The sequence below is a fragment of the Populus euphratica genome, unplaced genomic scaffold (genome assembly GCF_000495115.2).
Source record: "Populus euphratica unplaced genomic scaffold, PopEup_1.0 scaffold67.1, whole genome shotgun sequence".
Lineage (NCBI taxonomy): Eukaryota > Viridiplantae > Streptophyta > Magnoliopsida > Malpighiales > Salicaceae > Populus > Populus euphratica.
In genome coordinates, this window is record NW_011499914.1 from 947,419 (window position 1) to 967,323 (window position 19,905).

At 30.9% G+C, this 19,905-nt stretch overlaps 1 protein-coding gene across 5 annotated transcripts; it reads right to left on the reverse strand.

Annotated features, from left to right (window-relative positions):
- Window positions 1-7,134: 7,134 nt before the first annotated feature.
- On the reverse strand, window positions 7,135-18,492 carry FPA (RNA binding protein). Of its 5 annotated transcripts, none has more exons than XM_011038824.1 (7): window positions 18,103-18,492; window positions 15,663-15,908; window positions 15,190-15,264; window positions 13,959-14,875; window positions 12,444-13,425; window positions 12,025-12,307; window positions 7,135-7,521 (listed from the first exon to the last, which is right to left on the reverse strand). In XM_011038824.1, the coding sequence occupies exons 1-6, from the start codon at window positions 18,406-18,408 to the stop codon at window positions 12,041-12,043; spliced, it is 2,793 nt and encodes a 930-aa protein (XP_011037126.1). In that variant the 5' UTR covers window positions 18,409-18,492; the 3' UTR covers window positions 7,135-7,521; window positions 12,025-12,040. The 5 variants fall into 5 exon arrangements, with proteins under 5 accessions (XP_011037126.1, XP_011037128.1, XP_011037129.1 ...); XM_011038826.1 differs by lacking the exon at window positions 7,135-7,521 and adding an exon at window positions 8,147-8,658; XM_011038827.1 differs by lacking the exon at window positions 7,135-7,521 and adding an exon at window positions 9,793-11,366.
- Between the last annotated feature and the right edge of the window lie 1,413 nt (window positions 18,493-19,905).

Sequence of the window (19,905 nt, forward strand, 5' to 3'; positions counted from 1 at the left end):
ATAGAAGAGGCCGATAACTTAATTGATTTTGTGTTTTAATTTTTTTTTTAATTTTAAATTATTATTTTATATTATTTTAACTTTTAAGATATTAAAAATAAATTTTAAAAAATAAAAAATATATCATTCTAATATATTTTTAAATAAAAAATATTTTAAAAAATAATTATTAACATAATATATCACAACTCTAAAATTAATGACAAAAACTAATGCATGTGTAAACCCCCTATCTAAAATTAATAAATCAAAAATAAAAAAAAAATTATTAGAAAATGATTATTAACAAGAAACATTATTTAACATAGGGATAATAAACTTTTAGAAATTTAACTTAAATTATGATAATAATAAAATAATAAATTGATACGGAAAATGTCAATCTAGCGATGAATAACATAAATTCTCTAGTTGGGTAAAATCATTATTATCTAAGAAAAAAAATTTATGTATTAAGAAGAAGAAAAGGTGATACAACAACAATAATAATGATAAAGTGAGATTCTAAGAAAAAAAATAATGAATAATTTTATACGTAAAAACATTTATTATTCATATAAACTACGTGTACAATGGTGTTATTTTGACTGAGAGTGGTGAAAATTTTGAATGAATTATTATGATAGCTATAGATAGGAGTCATCAATTAATTAGATTAAAAATAACAATGTTATGAGTAAATGAAATGATGCTTAAAATTTAGATTTTTATAGTACAATTATCTAATGATTAGTTTTATAATATTAATTATATCTCTCAATCTAATTGTTGGATCGAGTTAAAATTTTACAATTAGTCATTTGAAATATTATTCTACTTTAAATTAAATATTCAATTTAATCAAAATATGGGAAGGATCATGAAAATACCGACAAACAGAAATTTAATAAAAAGGAATATACAGATATTTATAGAGTGCATTGTGATTTTCATGTATTGCGATAAAAATATATATGAAGCCAAAAAATAAAAATGATTTGAAAAGATAAATGTGCCCTTGTATGCATTATTACGGATATTAATGATTGGGGACATTGTAATCTTTTTCATATATATAAGAAGAGAAGACAACAGATATTGGAGAGAAAATTGTAAATGAGAGGATAAGAAAGAGGGAGGAGGTGAAAAAGAGAGAGATGGGGAAAGAAATGAAGATAAAGTTGAGACATGGACGATAAAGGAGGTAAGTTGGATGATAAAGGAGTTATGTGTTAAGGCAAAAGTGAGTGTTGATATGTATTATAAATATGATGTTGATTTTGTCGGGGTTAATAAAGATTCGAGGTTTTTGTTGTTAAAATTAATTGGTGATTGTTTTGAATAATGGTTTGATTAATTGATTTAAGTGGATTGTCAAAAAATAATTGTTTGAGATTGAATTTAATTAATTAATATATTTTTAGTAAGTCATCTTATGACTTGTGAAGAAACATTTATGGAAAAAAGAAATTGGATTTGAGTTTAAAAATGATTAAATTTTATTTTGATTCTTGATTTATAAAATTTACAGTCTAATCTTTAAAAGTTTAAGAAATTATGATTTTAACTTTTAAACTTATTTTAAAATTTTAAATAGAACTGATTATGGGATTAAATATAATGAAATTTAGTTTAGTCATTGATTTATAATATTTTTCACTATAATCATTTATTTTTCTTAATATGACTTGACTATAAATTTAGAAAAATTGTAATTTGATCCTTGGTTATATGAGATAGTTTTTAAGATGTTTCCCAACAAGAAATTTAGACTTATTAATGGTGGATTATTAAGATTTAATTAGTTTGTATTTGAAATTGATTCAATATCAGGTTTGTATATTCTTTAGGTAAAGCATGAATTGAGTTAATTAGACACCATGTGTCTAATAAATTGTGTAAATGTTTATAAATTAATTTGTGATGTGTTGGACCATTTTTTTTGTGTATTTTTAAAGATTTACTATGTATAATTGTTGCTGGAAATTATGTAAATTGTATGTGATGAGTGAATTAAGATGTAAATGTGATTAGAATCATCGTAAATTAATTTATGATATGTAGAACCATTTGTAGATGTGTTTTGAAAGGTTATAAATACGTGGGAATTTGTGTTCTTGAATTTATTTAAATTATATAATTTTCATTGTAAATTACAATGTGTGGGATTATTGTGGTTATGTTTTGAAAGATTGAATATATATATTTCTTACTTGAGGAATGGTTTAAATGAATTACACATCATGTATTGGATAAATCATGGGGATGATTATAAGTTAATTTCGATGAGAAAAAAATAATTATTATATTTTAGAGAGATTGTGCATATATCATTTTTATGTAAGAAATGATTTGATATGATTGTATTTGAAGTTTTCGAAGATAAGTGTGTAAAGTGAAATATTTAATAAAGAAAAATTTTAAAAGATGACTAAAGTTTACTTGGCTAAAATTATGAATATAATAAAAGAAAATATAAGCTTGAATAGGGTATCATGGACTATATCAAACTTGGCTTTAATTGTCATGTGGAATTCATCAATAAAAAAATTAAACCATTTAAAAATTAAAAAGCATTGATGAAAAATTAAGTCAATTCAACATTAAAAATCATTAATGAAAAATAGAGGCATTCAAATATTTAATATCAATGTAAAAAGATGTTGATTAGTTAAATTGAAATGATAAACAAAAGACAAATTGTATTCATAAATTTGTTTACAAAAGTATTCGATTATGTAAATTAATGAATATGATAAATGAACTAAAAATGTTTAAATATTGATTCAGATTGCTTTATTGAAATATAGGAAAAGTATTCGGAGTGGAATCTAATTTCTCATAAGTATGCATTGTAGTATTTTCAAGATAAGAGATTAACCATATCTTATCTTTTTAATTATTTATGCATGCTTTTATAATTGTTAGATTACAATAATAATTAAATTATATAGTGTATTATTGTTGTTATTATTAATGAAACGTGCATGATTTCAAGGTAGAAATTGGTATGCAATTTATAATTAATCAGATAGGTGCTAATGTATAGTATATTACAAGAAGTTATGTACCACAATGAAAAAAAAAATCCTTACATGTATGATTTATCACCAATTGAAATAATGAAAATTATGTATAATTCATATTAGACTATCATTGTAGAAATTAATGTTTATATATATATATATATATATATATATATATATTGTGTGTTTGAAGACAATTTTAAAATAACTTATGTGTGAAATAGTTGACAAGTTAACATATATTTTATAGGAAAGATGAATGACACCTTGATACTTTATTTAACAAATTTATTATGTTAAGTAATGATGATATATTTTTATTTTTTATATTAATATGTGTGAAACTAGTCATTTTAATTAATGAAACTAATACTTTAGTTAGTTAATGGGCTATCAAAGTTACCTTGATTCATGAAATTAGTTCATTTGTAAATAGACAATTAGAGAAACCTATTAATTTACCTATTAATTTAATAATGGAACAAGCACCCGGTTTGGACTAGAGAGGATATCAATATGTTTTTAAATTGTGTTAATTGTACTAATTTATAAAATTAATGGTAAAATAAAAAATTAATTATTGTAAATATATAAAAGAGATGATAACAAATATTCATTGTGTATAAAGCTCATTATATTTGATATTAAATAAATTTTCAGGCACCTTATAACATTGTATCAAGTAGTATATCACGTAATTAGTATTTACAATAACATGTAATGAAGCAAGGTGTATATAAGTTTAGTTATGCTAACATGTTAATAATTGAGTATTTAATTAATTATACTAATAAATTTTAATGAAAAAGAAGAAGATGATTTTAGCATTTCTTACAAGTATAAAAGTAATAAAATGTTATATAATAAATTATAAATAATAAAAATGGATGTAGAATAAGTTGAATAAATGAATCAAAGAAATTTTTTCATATAACAATGATGTTATATGGATTGAAGTACGATATATTATAAAATATAAAAAAATATTTGAAAAGTAAAAAAGTGATATGAATTAAATATGTTATAAATTAAATAATGATGTAAATAATACATGTTTATACAATGAGTTACGATACGTGTTAAAGGTGGTCAAGAGAGAAACATTATATGATTTATATATGTTAAGAAAATAATTTGGGAGGGGGTAAAATCCATGAGTTGTGAAATAATATTGTCAATATAAATTGAATACATTCCTTAAATGAAAATATTTATGAAAACACCTTGATGTGAAAAAGAATATTGTATAAAAGTGTTTGAATAAAACTAATCAATTTTAAAATTGTAATAAATAAATCATATAGTAATGAGTTAAACTAGATTATGAATAAAACAGTTACCATGATGTAAGGATGATAAGGTGATGAATAAAATGATGAGAATTTTTATTATTATTATTATTAATAAACAATGAAAAATGTTGAAAATTGATATAAAATCAATGTTTTTTTTTAAAATTATAAAATTAATTTTGATCATATAATTATTAAATGTTAGTAATTAAAATTATGCAAATATTTAATAAGATTTATTTTGTAATTTTGTATATGTTCTAGGTAATTTCGTTTGAGGATATCCATTTCTTTGGGCCACTAAACTATTTAGTATTATATATAAAAAATATATTTATATTTTAAAAAAACTTATAAATAATTAACATGGATGAAAATTTTAAGAAAAATTATAATAAATTATGTACTTTTATAAAACTATTGAAAAGTTATTAAGACTTTTTTTACCTGATTCAATCATTAAAATTAAGTAAAAATACATATGAAAGTACATGGTATTAATTTTTATATTAATAAATTAAAATTATTCAAAAATATTTTTTTCTTAATAACAACTCATCCTTTTTTCCTCCCAACCTAACCACCCAAAACCTCACAAATCATTCTTTTCTTAATTAATTCATTCAAAAATATTTACAGACCATTTATACTCTTTTTTAATTAGCCCGGTATGCGGCTATGTTTGGAGAATTCCTTTTCATTCAAAATTTGAAGTTATGAAAGGAGAATGAAATCCTAAGTTTCTTTGTCAATTATATTTTTATAGAAAAATGAGGTTTTTTAAATTGATTTTTTTATTTTATATTGAAACAATAAATAATTTTTTCCTATAAAAGGAAAAATAAATAAACCTAAAATATGCATTTCTCACTTCTTAGACGGTAAATTCTAAAAAAGATGATGCCTTTCTTGATTTTTTTAAAAAACTAATTAAGATGTGTTTCATTCTCTAAGAGCATATATATATATATATATATATATATCATTGAACTCGGGATTCAATGCACCTTGGCTTGATGTGGGTGTAAAAAAAAAAAAGCAATATATTGTTGATCTGCTTTTACTTAATCAAAATCTAATTGATTTTGATTAAAATTAAACAACATTATTATAACTTTTTTAAAAAATAATTATTTAGATTAACTCATCTAACCTTGTAGGATCATGCACTTTATTTTTAAGTTAAATTTCCTAATTGAAAAAAAAAAAAACACATCTAGCCCTTTAAACTTTGTGCGCAAATCTTACAAGATTTTGTAATAATAAAGACTTCCAACTTTCCTTCAAAATCATCCTAACATGATACATTCAAAAAATAATAAATAAAAGCCAATCATACATGATATATAGTTTGGAGTGATCAAGCTGTTTATATATTTTAAAATTATTTATTTTTGTGTTTTAAAAATATTTTTTAAAAATTAATATTTTTATTTTTTTAATTTAAATTAATATTTTTTTTAATATTTTAATATCATTTTAATGCATTAATATAAAAAATATTATTTTAATATAATACAAAACAAAATATATTTTAAAAAATAACCACTATTATATTTTCAAATAACTACCTAGTCCATGAACTGCCAAAGTTTCGGGTACAAGCTCATGTGAGCACCTCCCGTTTGTTCCTAGATGGTCATACATTGCAGGCTCGTCGGAAAACCTATATTAGATTGTTTCCCGTCTTCAACCATTTCCAAGCCATCTTCTCCTCTGGCCCAAACGTGTCATTTGCAGGGATGCCTGACTTGCCGATCCATCCAGCAAGATCCCATGATAGCAAAAACCCCATTCCTGACATGAAATCCTCAAAGGGACTCGTGCTGATAAATAGATGAGGACAGGCAGATGAAGGGAAGACGTGGGGGTGAAATACATGGTTTGCTCAATCATGTTTCGGCTGGCAGCCAAGTATTCGAGGAGCCATTGTTCTTGAAGCCATGCTTTCCTCGTTAGAAGAAAGTATCATGAGCTATCTTAATATGTCTGCTCCCTTTAAGTGTAGCTATAATATTGCCAATGTTATGAATAAATATGACAATTAACACTGTAAAAATAAAATATTTATAGAATAATATTATTTGAATTTTTTTAATAAAATAGTATATTTTTACCTTGTCGTCATGTTTCATAATAATGATGTCTAGTAATATTGTGTTTTTAAAGTACAACAAAGTAAAAATACAATTATTTAACTCAAGTAGTTAGGTGATTCTTAATGGTTACATAAACTTTTATAATATTTAAGTCTAATGCAATAATTATATAAAAAATAATAGTAATTTTGATTTGTTATTTTAGTTTAATATGATTAAATTTTGTTTGAATCTAAACCAGTTTCATTCGTCCATAAATCATGATTTTTATGCGAAATAGTTAATTGATGTTATTAATCATTACAAATTAGTATACTAATTGGGCCAGATAATTAAATTTTAATTAAATTTTCACCTTGTTATGCTTCTAAAACGGGAGAAATGAAAATATGTTCATAAAAAAAAAAATTAAACCGTATTCCATCAACGTTTTGTGTTTCCTGCGCTAATTTGAAAGAGAAAAAAAAACCCAATGTTCTATTGATTTTTAGATGATTGATTCAATTTAATGTTTTGTATTCAAAATTAACCATACCACTGCTGGGGAAAGCAGTTGAGATCCTCGGTTATTTTACTCGGCAAGCAGGTAAAAAATGATCTTGCCGAATAATTTGAACCTTCAATGTGTCCTAATTAGATCCGATCCGACGAGAAAGGACCCCAACATCAATTTTAAAATAATATTGTTTTGAGTAAAAAATTTATGTAAAAAATATTCTTTAAAATCAACTCAATAAATCTCGTGAAGCTTCACCGAATCAATCAAATAACGTATGAATAACTCGAATTTAGTTGAATTAATGTTCAAACCTGAACTAGATTTGGTAGTATACCAGTACCAGTTTGGAAAGAGAGAGAGAGAGAGAGCGCATCAGCTAGAAGAAATCAAATCATTGAAAGAAAGAAGGAAAAAACATTCTGATGGCGTCATGTTGAGAGAGGGGGGACAAAACCCATTTACATTCCTGAATTGACTACAAACACAGTCAACCCAACCCAATCCGAACACTAGACAGCTTTGATCTTGCACTTCCTCCTCGATATTTACAGGCAGAATAGCCAATCCTAGAGGTAGATTCTGTACTGATGGATGCCACCTTGAGAGGAAAACGGGGCTCCACTCACCTACACAACACAAAAACGAAATCCTCATCAGGTGCTGATAGACGCCCATCACTGCCATTTCTCACTTCCAGTCACAGGCATGGAAATACGCTCCTCCTTTATATGCTTAGCATTTGTTTCCTACTTAATTATATGATAATAGCTCATTTAACAAACAGGGAAAGTATCAAATTCTTCTGGGATAGGAGGCTATCAGCCAGATCTCACCCCAAATTCATAGCAATTCCTTACTCTGCTCGTGCAGAAAGTGACACCACATGACGGAGCATCAAGTGCAACTGCTAGAAGGCACCTCCAGCAATTGCCATGACTGCCATGATTGCGGGTCCGGATAGTTTTGATCGAAACTGCTATATGAAGTGACCAACGTAGACTGCCTCGCTTTGATGAGATAGAAGATTTAGCATGTCTGGTAGTTTTTATAGTTGCGAGTAGAAAAATATAAATTTTAAAAAACCTATAAAATCATAGCTTTTTCTTGATCAAGATTTCAAGAAACTATAATGGACAAAACACCTCACCAAACCACATCACAAAAACAAATGAAGCCTTAGGCGAGATATATGAAAATCGATTTGCAAACCGCAAAACCAACTGAAAATAACTAGGAACGAGCATGTTGATATTTGCTGGGAGCCGAAATTGGATTCTCATTACTACCATTCTGCTATGATATGATTGTTCAAAATATACAGGTTAGAACTATAGCCAAAGCCTGTTTGCTAAACCCAATCATTAATAGAAGTGGAATATTAACCTCTAATTGCACTCGATTCTGAGAAATTTGCTAAAACAGAACGCTAGACCGATGATTGACAATGTTTGTTGACATCGTTACAATATCTGAAGTGCCCTGATTGCCTTTCAGAAAAAACACAAAGTGGTAACAGTCCTCAAAAGCTGTTTGCAACCAAAGATACTAAGGTTTTGCCTCTCCTTACATTCCTCTCTCACACGCATAAGAGATAAAGGAAGAACTGGATACTAAGAAATACCCAGTGAACTAGAATGACTGCTAGCTAATTGGGTTGAGCGCAGGAAGATTTCCAATGACAGCTGATGAAATTGAGTCCTCGTAAAGAATGTCTAAAAACCAACAAGGATTTTAGCAGCTTCCAGGCTGTTGCATTTATGTTCCTGTCCAAGAGCCAAGGGATGGTCTTGATTCTTGAAATAGTGGGGATCTAATAAAATCTATAACAATCTCAATTAAAGATGAACACAGATCAATACAGACATTTCTTGCAAAATCTGTCGCTTATCCCTTTTTGATTGTACTTACGAGGCTCTAAAGTAGTTTGCTCTCCACTGTACTAAGTTCATTTCATAAGCTAAAACAGAATCGAATACTTAACAAGCTCTACCTAAATGTTTTTCTTTACATTAGAAAACCCTAAACTAATTAGTTTATGTTAGACTGAATCTGCAATCAAAAACAAGAAAAGTGGAGTGAAAAGAGAAGGGCTGATTCATCTTTAGTTAAGCTTTGTATCAAAATGTATATACTTTAGAGGACAAAGGATCTCCAGTCACTGACAATAATTCAGTTTTGTCTCTTTGCATATTTGGGGAGGGAAACTTTTGAAAAACTAAAAACTCTAATTTTGTCGTGCGAAACCAGTAGAAACAATTTTCCAATTAACAGCCCTATAAATTAATTTAAGTGGGACAGATGCAACATTTTCAGACCTAACAAAATTGACCCAATATGCATTCCCAATTTGATTAATTCATTTAGCTATCACAAACGCAGTAGTGTTGTTTAATGCTCGGAATTGACTGTAATAGTAGTAGTAAGATTACCAATACAGAATATCTAACCGAAACGGAACATATCTGTGGAGCGTGAGTTTTCATTTTTGATGCCTGCTTTGACACTTATTGACCTTACATTTACCTAGGTAGTTTATGCAGTTCCTTATCCTTGAAACCATACAAGTTTCTACAACACGAACATGAACTAAGTTCCTCCTCGTGTGGCATTTTGTAGTTAATGGTTCATTTGAATGGATGCACTAGGTTCTTATTCTGTCAATGTCTGATGTAGAGGATGATACGGTTCATCCAACTCAGTTTGCATGGGCAAACAGTTAAAAAAATAAGTGTAAATGCCTATTTAAAGGTGAAAATGAGCTCCAATATATCAACTCTCATCATTTTTTATATCTATAAAAACTTCTGCGGCATACGTTATTGAGTGTATTGATTTCTAGGACCTTTCAACAAAATTAAGAATCATTTTAGGAAACATCCTTGGTAGACCATATTTCAGGAAATTCAATAGCAGATGTCTTAAATATTTATGTAAAACCAACTCTTACAAAGTACAATTACATCTCATGGTTACAATTAAGCAAATCCAACCTAAATTTTGGTAACATATGAAAAGTTGATGAAAAAGAAAGAGCTACACGGTGTCAGAGAAATATAAGCTTAGATAATAGAAATGCAAACAAAAAGGGCAGCATATGACCATAAAATAAAAGCATATAAAAAGAAACATGCATTTAAAACCACGAAAGCATAGCCATCTGTTCCGGCACTCAACATTAAGCATCAACAAACAAATGAATACATCTAATCAGCAAGAGAAAAAACTTGATAGCAGTAAAGATGAACGATGATACACAACATAATATAATACCATAATTGGTCATGCAAAGAGAGATTATAAGACAGGTCTGATAGAAATAAAAATGACATGCATGTCAACATTGAATGCATGGGGATTCAATGACTAACAGAATTTAAAGCATCAAAAGCATGAAGATATGTTACAGTGCGCAGAAACTGCAAAGCACCAAAAGAGCAGAGTTGATTGTCATGTTCCGTAAGCTAAAAGGCGCAATCCTAAGCAAAAAGGGCATCCAAAGAAGTAGAATGCTTGGATTCAACCTCTTTAAACAGCTGCCCATTCAGTTAATCTCATAATAAAAAATATTGTTCCTAATTTCATTACCAATGCCACTGATTGCGAAGTGGACATTATAACCCTCCACCAACATCACCCTCATTTTGCTGCATTATCATTTCCAAGGCATGGTTCAAAATAGAATAAGCAATCTGCTGTCATCATTGCTGCTACGTTACAAGCAAACCTTCTGTCCATAAACTGCAGACATGACCCACAAATGACTAGGAGACAAAAACATCCCTTCCACCTCAAATCCCCATGCATTACAGCATGAAGTTGATTAATCCTATTTCTAAGCTTATAATTCAGTCCCATAAAATTTAACCTTAAATCTATTATGTGCCTGATTTAATGCTGCATCAAGCACTAACAGATTGTCTTTAAGAAAAAAATGATGCTTGCTCTTCAAACTATGATACATTTAAAAGATCGTAATGGAATGTGATTGCACTGTAGTGGAGAGACGAATATGTTCCTCTCCATTAAATTGCATTCATTATTTGGTACCAAACATTACCTTGAAGACAAGAATAGATTCTCATTTTTTTTCCTTTGGCTGCTACAATCAACGCTCGCTAGAGTAGAGAGGCAATTTTCTGGATTAGAATATAAAAATGAAATGAAACATGTCTACCAATCCCCAAAACTTAAAAAACAACTTCTATCAAGAGAAAACCAGTTTCAAGGTTATTTTACCCATTGAAAACAAGCTGAAGGCCATAGAAAATCAGCTTCAATGTTAATTTAAGCAAATAAAACAAGCTGAAAGCCAATATCCCAGAAGAGATGATGATTGAATTATCCGATAAAAAACAATTACAGTTACAGACCAAAACCAACCGATTCAACCTAAAACATACCACTGTTCCTTGAAAAATAACAGTCTTGAAAGAAACACTGTTGAAGCATAGTCAGCTCTCCAAATGCCAAACTGTAGCATATGATGCCAGCAATCATCTTCAGAAGACTATCTTCCACATCAAATCCCTTGTATCATTATTACCAAAAATAACTCCAAAAAACTAGTTCTAACTTGATCTAAAATTGTCCATTTCTTCCTGAATGAAATCCCTTATATCATCAATATCAAACAGAACTCCAATAATTAAGTCCCAACCCGATCTAAAGTAAGTCATCTCTTCCTGGGCACCTCACAGCAACTCAAGCTCTTCCAAACAGCCATGACAATTCTATTTCCCAACATCTAATGTTACCATCTTAAATGTAATGTACAAGACTACAAGCATGACGATTAATTTACTCATTTGCACATTGTTGTTTTCTATATCAGAGCAGACCCTCTATCAAATAACAATCATAGCAGATCTTGCATTCCAATGCTAATCTATCTAAAAAGGTTTTCAATGGATATGGGCAATTAAATTAAGGGAAAAAAAATACATGAAACAACACAATGTTCACTTTACTAGAGAAGATGCTGTACTATACCTGTGAGCCAAGATCATAGACAAATAATAGACACATTTAATCACTTGAACATTCAAACCACACTTACAGCTGCACTATCACTTTATTCTAAAAGGACCTAACAATTGAGTAAATTAAAAAGTCACAGCAGGAATAATTACCTTGATGAGAGCAAACTCATTGCTGATTTCCAGATCCGTGTGCAGCTGGGTTGGTAGCAGTCTTCTGCTGCTGCTGCTGCTGTATCTGGAGCAGGAGGTTGGCTGCAAACTGCAGAGTTGACTGATAGCGCTGATTCTTGTCAGCCTCAACCTCTGAGGTGCCCTGGCCAGATCCAGAAAGAGCAGGTTGGAATTGCTGCACTTGATTGGGGAGCTCCCAGTTCCCTCTGTCTGCAGATGGTGGGATCCCTGATTGGGTCTGAGAATAATTCGTTCCCTGAACCTGAAAACAAGATATCAGTATGATTAGGTTTCTGCATAATTGAAGGGCTACATGGCTCCAGAACATCTGTTCCATGGACCAACCCATGGCCCTTCTGAGTAGCTTGAGGGACTCTGAGCAGATTTTTCTGGCTGACCTGTGGAGACAAAGCAAATTGTCCACTTTGAGAAGGCATAGAAAAATTAGTCAATAGTCTGGATGAAGTTACACTCTGATGCGATAGGCTGGCAGTAGAATCTTGGATCTGATTGTTGCTAGGGACCACAGTTACTGAATGGCTATATGTGTTGGGGACAGATGGGTAAGGCTGGAACTGAGACTGAACCTGAACCTGAGAACTGAACTGGTTCCCCATTTGTAAATGACTTGCATTTCCAGAAACTTGATTATCATGCTTCCATCCCTGAGAGGAAATTCCTCTGTCAGGTGCAACTGAAGAAAATTGTGGCCTGACAATAGAAGAGCCCAATGCTGGTTGATTACTTTCTGAACTAGATGACTGCTTATTAGTGGGCAATAAAGTTGCAAGAGTAGCAATAAGCTCAGGTGTCAAAACTCCCGCAGTGGATGGTCCTGCACTAAGATTTGGCGCATACTCTTGGGGAACTGGTGGCACTGCAATGGACTCTGTTGTCGAAGGATAAAATGATTTTGGATGAAGCTTTGAATCCTCATGCAAAAACCTGTTATGATGGATTGGCATTACTCGCTCCTCCCCCTGACGGAGCTGATTGTAGTCAGCTTCTGGTGGTGGAATCTGACTGTCTGTATACTGAGAAAAATGGATGGGCTGAGGCAATTGTTCCTGAATTGATGTGTTGCTAGGGACCTGTTGTGGCAACTTGAGAACTACACCATACAAGCGTTCAGGTCCTGCAACTTTCAACACATTCTTTAAGAAATCAGATGGGGGCACAAGAAATAGAGTGGTCCCGTCATCAAACTTTGCTACACCAGCCCGATTCTTCAAACCCAAATAACGCAGAAATTCTGTATAGGAAGCAAAATCTTCTTCACTATCCGGCAAGAAGAAGACAATGTCAAACCCAATTGCCTCAGCATAGTGTTTAGCCAGCATATCCAGCCCTGTTCTTGCTGAGCAATTTATGACATGAGGTCTGCAAAGTAGGAAGATTACATGTTAGGATGTGAAAAGGAGGTTATTGCTGAAGCGCTTGATGGAAAAGGTGAAATGCTAGTGAGAACAGAGCCATTATTGAGTGACATCATCCATTGAAAGCTGAGTTTGAAGCCAGAGAAGAATTGGAATTTATCAGGAAGGAGTTGGTCAAGAATGTTGCATGTCAAAGAGTTAACTAAAGAATATTTATGATGCAAAATGATGTTTCAGCAGCGAACAACAGCTGGAGATTTAATGGTGATAGAAAAAAGGCATTATGAGCAACTTTATGCAGATAATTAAGGCGAGCAGCTTTTGTAAAATTTCAAGGAAATTTGGCAAGCCAACCCAGCCATGTGTCTCGGCTTCTAGAACGAGCAGAAACAAATAATTATGTATTGGTGAAACTATTCCATGTAAGAACACATGTGCTATAGGTAAACAAAATTACATACAGGCTACAACATTTAAATGGGTGTGATATGCAAAACGCAAAGACAAAAAAGTGCTAAGAGCAAATTTCATACTCACATCTCTGATTCTATCCCTTTACCTACTGGGACACAACGGGCATGGCATACAGGCGTTCCACCCTTGGCCACAATCCCACGCCATATGAAATCATTATCAAAATGACCCTTAAACCTACCACCAACTGGACTAAGACTACTATTCCCCTGGAGACTTGGATATGCACCTCTAGGACCTAGCCCATATGATTTGTCCAACCCCAGATCACGATCATCCATCTTTCTAGCTGGAAAAGAATCATCATCAATAGATGGTGCAGCATCAATCCTTGATCGCTTGGCCTCCCTAGGAAACTGGCTGGGATCAAGCACATCCCAACCACTAGAAACCGACCTCATGGATGGCCTAATACTAGAAGCAGGAGAAGGAAGGATCCCAGATGCAGGATCTCGAGTGCTATGAGATGGAGCTAAATCGTTAAACTCTCCACCTTGAAGTAAAGTGTCAAAAACACCTTGAGGACCAAAAGGCCTTACTGGCAGGTTAGGTCTATGAATGCCACTAGGTGGAAATGGACCACTGAAATTTCCTGGCCCCCCAGGTTGATCGAACATGACATCCATGGGTGTAAAAGGATGTTCATTAAACATCTCTGGCCGTGGACCTTTAACTCCAGGATAAAAACTAGAGTATTCTTTCCCAGGTGCCAGCCCACTACTTGAGAACATAATTGTGATACGAGGATCATTGAAAAGCCGCCCTTGCAGGCCTTCTTTAGCACGCCGGGCTTCATCAACACTCCTAAATTCGACAAATGAATAATGCCTTGAAGGAAAGCTTTTGATTCTCTCAATCTCGCCAAAAAGAATCATGGCATTATGCAGCATTTGTTCATCAATCCGCACAGAAGGAGGATAGCCTACCCACAAAATATTACTGGGTTGACCATCCTTTCGTCCTCCCAAAGACTGAGGTAGCTGCAACATGAAAAATGAAAATTCAAAATATAATCCAGAGGGACAGACTACCGTCAAACAAATTTTGGCTCAACTAAGCCAATTTAAACATTACTAGCCAACTAAAAATCTTTTCAAATATCATTACGTGAAGCCCAAGTTTCTCCCACAAAATCATTGAACAGGTCTAGGCTTACTGTTTTAGTTTGCAGTATAAGTTTCTTAAGGTTGTGAAATGAGTAAAAGGGTATACAACCAGCAGACATATAATAACTTAACATGCATGATTAAGGACATCAGAAATGAGAGAGTTAAGGTTGTTCATGATTTATCACCTGAGGTCGTCTAACTCCATATTGTGTTGCTGAAAACTGATCCTCTCTTGAATCAAGAAAGTCAGGTAACTGTTCCTGAAGACGGTAAACAAAATGTCAGCTATGTTTATACAAATGAATAAAAGGGAAAAATAAAAAAATACTAAAGCATATTGAATCCATTTGAAAAAAAGCAATCAGGTATATGAATTAAAGTGATGGGTGTCATAGGAGGTCAGGCACAGTTAATACTTCACTGGAATTAGTTTAAACACAAATCATTGCTCTAGCTGGCATCAAAATACAAGATAAATTCATAACAAAAGCCGGAGAAATTTGTTATCAGGAAATATGTTATCAAGAAAATGCTGAAATTTGTTATCATTCAGAATTTTCAACAAACTCTAGTTTGTTTATATAATGGAAGCTCTATCAGTGATGATTGCCCTCAGCACAAACATATGTATATGCTCGTCCAAAAGATATCAACTTACTCTTCTTGTGGATTGTGATCGAAGAAAATCCACACGAATCTGATCACCACCAATTTTCTTTCCATTCATGTTTTTCATTGCTTCAAAAGCATCTTCCAGTTTCAAATACTCAACATATGCAATCTTTCGATCTCTAAGAAACTTAAAATCCTCGATTTTACCAAACTTAAGAAACTCTTCTTCCAGCCGTTCCTCAGAAACTGATGAGCTTATTCCACCCACCCACAGATACTTGCTAGGTTTGGCCTGGAAAAGAGAGGGAGGGTTAAGAATAGAAAAGGAAGAAGCTCAAGCGACACACGTTCTCGTGGGAAAAAAGATGTTGCCGGTATTACCACTTTCTGAATTTTTAAAACATAGAAAATGCATCAATAACAACTAAGAAGAAAAGAAAAATATTGATACATCATATGAATTCTACAGATCTATAAAAGGGCAACCTTAGCATTGAACAACTTGTTTATAGCACTTACAATTTTAATATTTTCAAGTACTATCACAAAAATAACTTCATACTGACCAACTTGTCAAATTTCCATTATAAGAGTGCTACAGAAAACAGTCAGATTCTAGAAAACTTGCCACCGTACAATCACTGAGTTAAAACATTAGCATAATAAAAAAAATCACTATTAATATCAACAAGGATAGTCCCTTGGTAAGAAAAGGTTATGTTATGTTTCTTTCTGCAAGTCTTCCAGGTTGATAGCCATGAAACAAACGATTGCCTTCAGACAAAGTAACTCCATTTTCTTTCCTTTTTCCTTGCCATAATGAATGAAGACTCTGATCTTTAAAAGACGATCTACCATACATGCTTCAACATTATGAATCGATTAGTAATTGTCTTTGAACTTCCTCTAATATGAAGTCATATTGAATAGTTCGCTTTTGGAAGTTTTATCACCAATAAACCAAATTTCTAATTGGAATATTTTGAAGGCTTAGATGGTACAGTATCCATCATGCAAAGCAATTGATTATACAATTTAGCTAATAATCCTAAACTATTCACGAGGTCAAATTGTATACTTCGTCAAATTCCAGAGATAAACTATAAACGATCTTTAATTTATTTGCTTGTTAGGAGTTATCTTCTTACTCATACAGTTAAAACTATTGCATGTACCCAGGTGACTACATTTCAAAGTAAACTTGATATTTAGGTTAAGGATCTAAACGGGGCTTTCCCTAGGCATCCAATATTCAGCAGCCCGCGATTTTGGTTATCCATCTTTCCTGAATTTGCAGAAATGATGACTAGTCGCTCCCACCCAGTCGACACACGATTATGACCTCAAGGGCGTATGTAAAGTGATAATATTAATTTATGCACGTCTTGGAATGGCAAATTCACGTTTGGAGGTTTGATAAGTTTCCAGGAAATTGTCCCTTTTCTTTAACCTTCCTCTTGATTATTTTAGTATACTCAATAATCGTGGTAAAGCTCTATCATCTAACTAGCAACGCAAAATATTTATCATGTGAAGGAAGGAAAAACCGCAGACCCTATTGGGATTTGAGTATTAGGAAGCTTGTGCGCAGAAATATATTTGACAAATAATTGGCTATCTTATAGTAATTTCACGAAATCCATTGAATTGACTGACTGCCTATTGGATTTAGATTGGCAGCCATTGACACTACCGTCAATTATGAATTGACATTCATTGACGAATCCAATGGTTAGGAAAGAGAATTGGGCAATAGAGAATTCATTTTCCTTCTCTATTTCTTGGTTACGGAGAAAATAATGGGAAGTTGATGATTATTGGAATGGGATACGAATTTTTTCCAGCAAGAAGACGAGGGACTACAACTCCGTGGATATGAAATTATTGTTTGAATGCATCGGAAATCGGCTGCGAGTACAACTTGATATGCCTAATAATGAAATACGAGATAATTTTCCATTGGAATATCAATGTACAAATTGAAAATTGAACCCCAAAATGGTTTGAGAAAATGATTTGAAGGTCTTTTTAAAAATACATATATATATATGTTTTATTCTCTTTAACTCCTTTGTCAAATGTTATTGCCCAGTTAAAAAAAAAAAGTTTTTTTAATTTCAAATTAACCAAAATCTCCTCTCCAAATCACTTAAAAACCCAATCTTAATTGAGTGTTTCGATTTCAATTTTGAAAAAAAAAAAAGGCTCGCACGTTGAATCAAAACGCACAAATTCGCAAATCCTCTCTATTTATATTAAAATTTAGAAAGGATTGAATTTTTTTCCCGATCGGGGAAGGAAAAGGGGGTTTTTTTGTGGTTAATTCTGTTATCATCATCACCACACAGACGCAAATAAATAATATTACACAACAAATCAATCATCAAATTCAACCCAAAATCCACAAAGCCATCATTAGTAAAACCCAAAATCAAATCAAAATTTTGAAAAATGATGATAGTAATAAGATGAAAAGAACAACAAACCGGTCTAGCAAACTCGATTTTAATCTGATTTCCACGAAGAGAGCTCCCTTGCAAGGCATCTTTAGCTTGTTTAGCATCTTCAACATGTTTAAAGTACACAAACGCATAACTTCTTGCTGAATACGTCGTTACACTATCAAGCGCACCGAATTGCGCGAACAACTCCATTAGATCTGAATCTGCTACTTCTCTCGATATATTCCCTACCCATAGATTGTTCGATTCTTTGACTTCCGCTGAATTCTGTTGGTCTGTCTCTGATTTTAGCGTTCCTGCCTTGTTCGATTTCATTGGCGGCGGCGCCATTAGAGAGTTTGTTAGAAAATTAGGGTTTTGACGATTTTGAATAAAATTAATTTGGGGAATTTTTTTAAAGAAGGGAAGGTGATGATGACGGGTGGCTATTATTTATAGGAGGCGTGAGGTTGGGTAACGGTTTGTCGTTTTGGGGTTTGTTGTTGGGTTAAATTGTGAATAATTTCAAGAGTTTTTTTTGTCCTTCTTTTTTGATATTTTAAGGGTAATAAGATGTATTTTTTCTATTTTTTATTTTTTTGGGAGTGTGTTATTTTTTAAATTTTAATTTATTTTTAAAAGTATATTTATTTTAAAAAATAATTAAATTAATATTTTTTTAGACTTTTATAACTATTTTAATATGATAATGTTAAAAATAAAAAATATTCAAAAAATTATTTTTATATATATTTAAGTGATAAATATTAAAAAAAAAACACTTGTATCACAATATTAAACATTCTAATTAATTTATCATTTGACTTGAAACTTTAACATTATATTTTAGTTAAAAAAAAAAGAAGAAGTACGAGTTACTTAATGTTATTCTTAAGAATAAAAAGTTATGAAAAATAATTTTTAAAATGTGAGTTATTGGACCATTTAAAAGAAAAAAAATGGTAAGTCTTTTTAATTTTTTTTTATTTGGGTATTCTCATACTTTTTTGAAAGGGTGAAACTAATCCCTTTCGAGATTCATAGTTGTTCTTTTCAATAAATATACTTTTTAGTAATTGTATTTTTATTTTTATCCTTGCAAGATATAGCAGTGCTTTAATTTCTAAATCAATACTTTGGTTAAGTCCACATATATGTATTTTTAAAGATTTTTTTATATTTATAATTTGCGTTTTTATTTTATAATGATTTTGGTAAAAATAGGATTGGTGAAGAACAATGTCCAAATCTGCAAAGTGCTTTTAACACATTTTTTTCTATAATATTACAACGGGCTGGTATTGTTTTTCTCAAAGATTTCCTTCTATTAACTTTATTTAAAAGCGATCTAGTATTAGATCTTGTTTCGTATAAGCCAAAGTATCTAGAGGAATACTTTTGCTAGAAGATTACTAAATTCCACACCCAAATAAATTCTTGATAATTAATTTTTGTAATTCATTTGATAAAAAGGCCCATGTTTATTATAAATTTTATTTTTTTTAAAAAAATTATTTTTAAATTATTTTGATGTATTAATATTAAAAATAAATATTTTTAAAATAATAAAAACAATACATTTTTAAATAATAAAATATTTTAAAAAATAACTGTTTATCAATAATCTCTTTAATCTTGTCTAAAAGCAAGGTTCAAATAATCTTTTGAAAATTCACACAATAAAAGATTAAAAAATAAATAACAGAACATATATTAGAACATATATTGTAAGTATAAAAATATGGTATATATTCATTATTTTTATTAAAATTGCATAGTTCTATTATTTTTTAAAAAACTCCTTTTTTATTAACCTAATTGAATTCAAACTAAATTTTATCAAGTTAA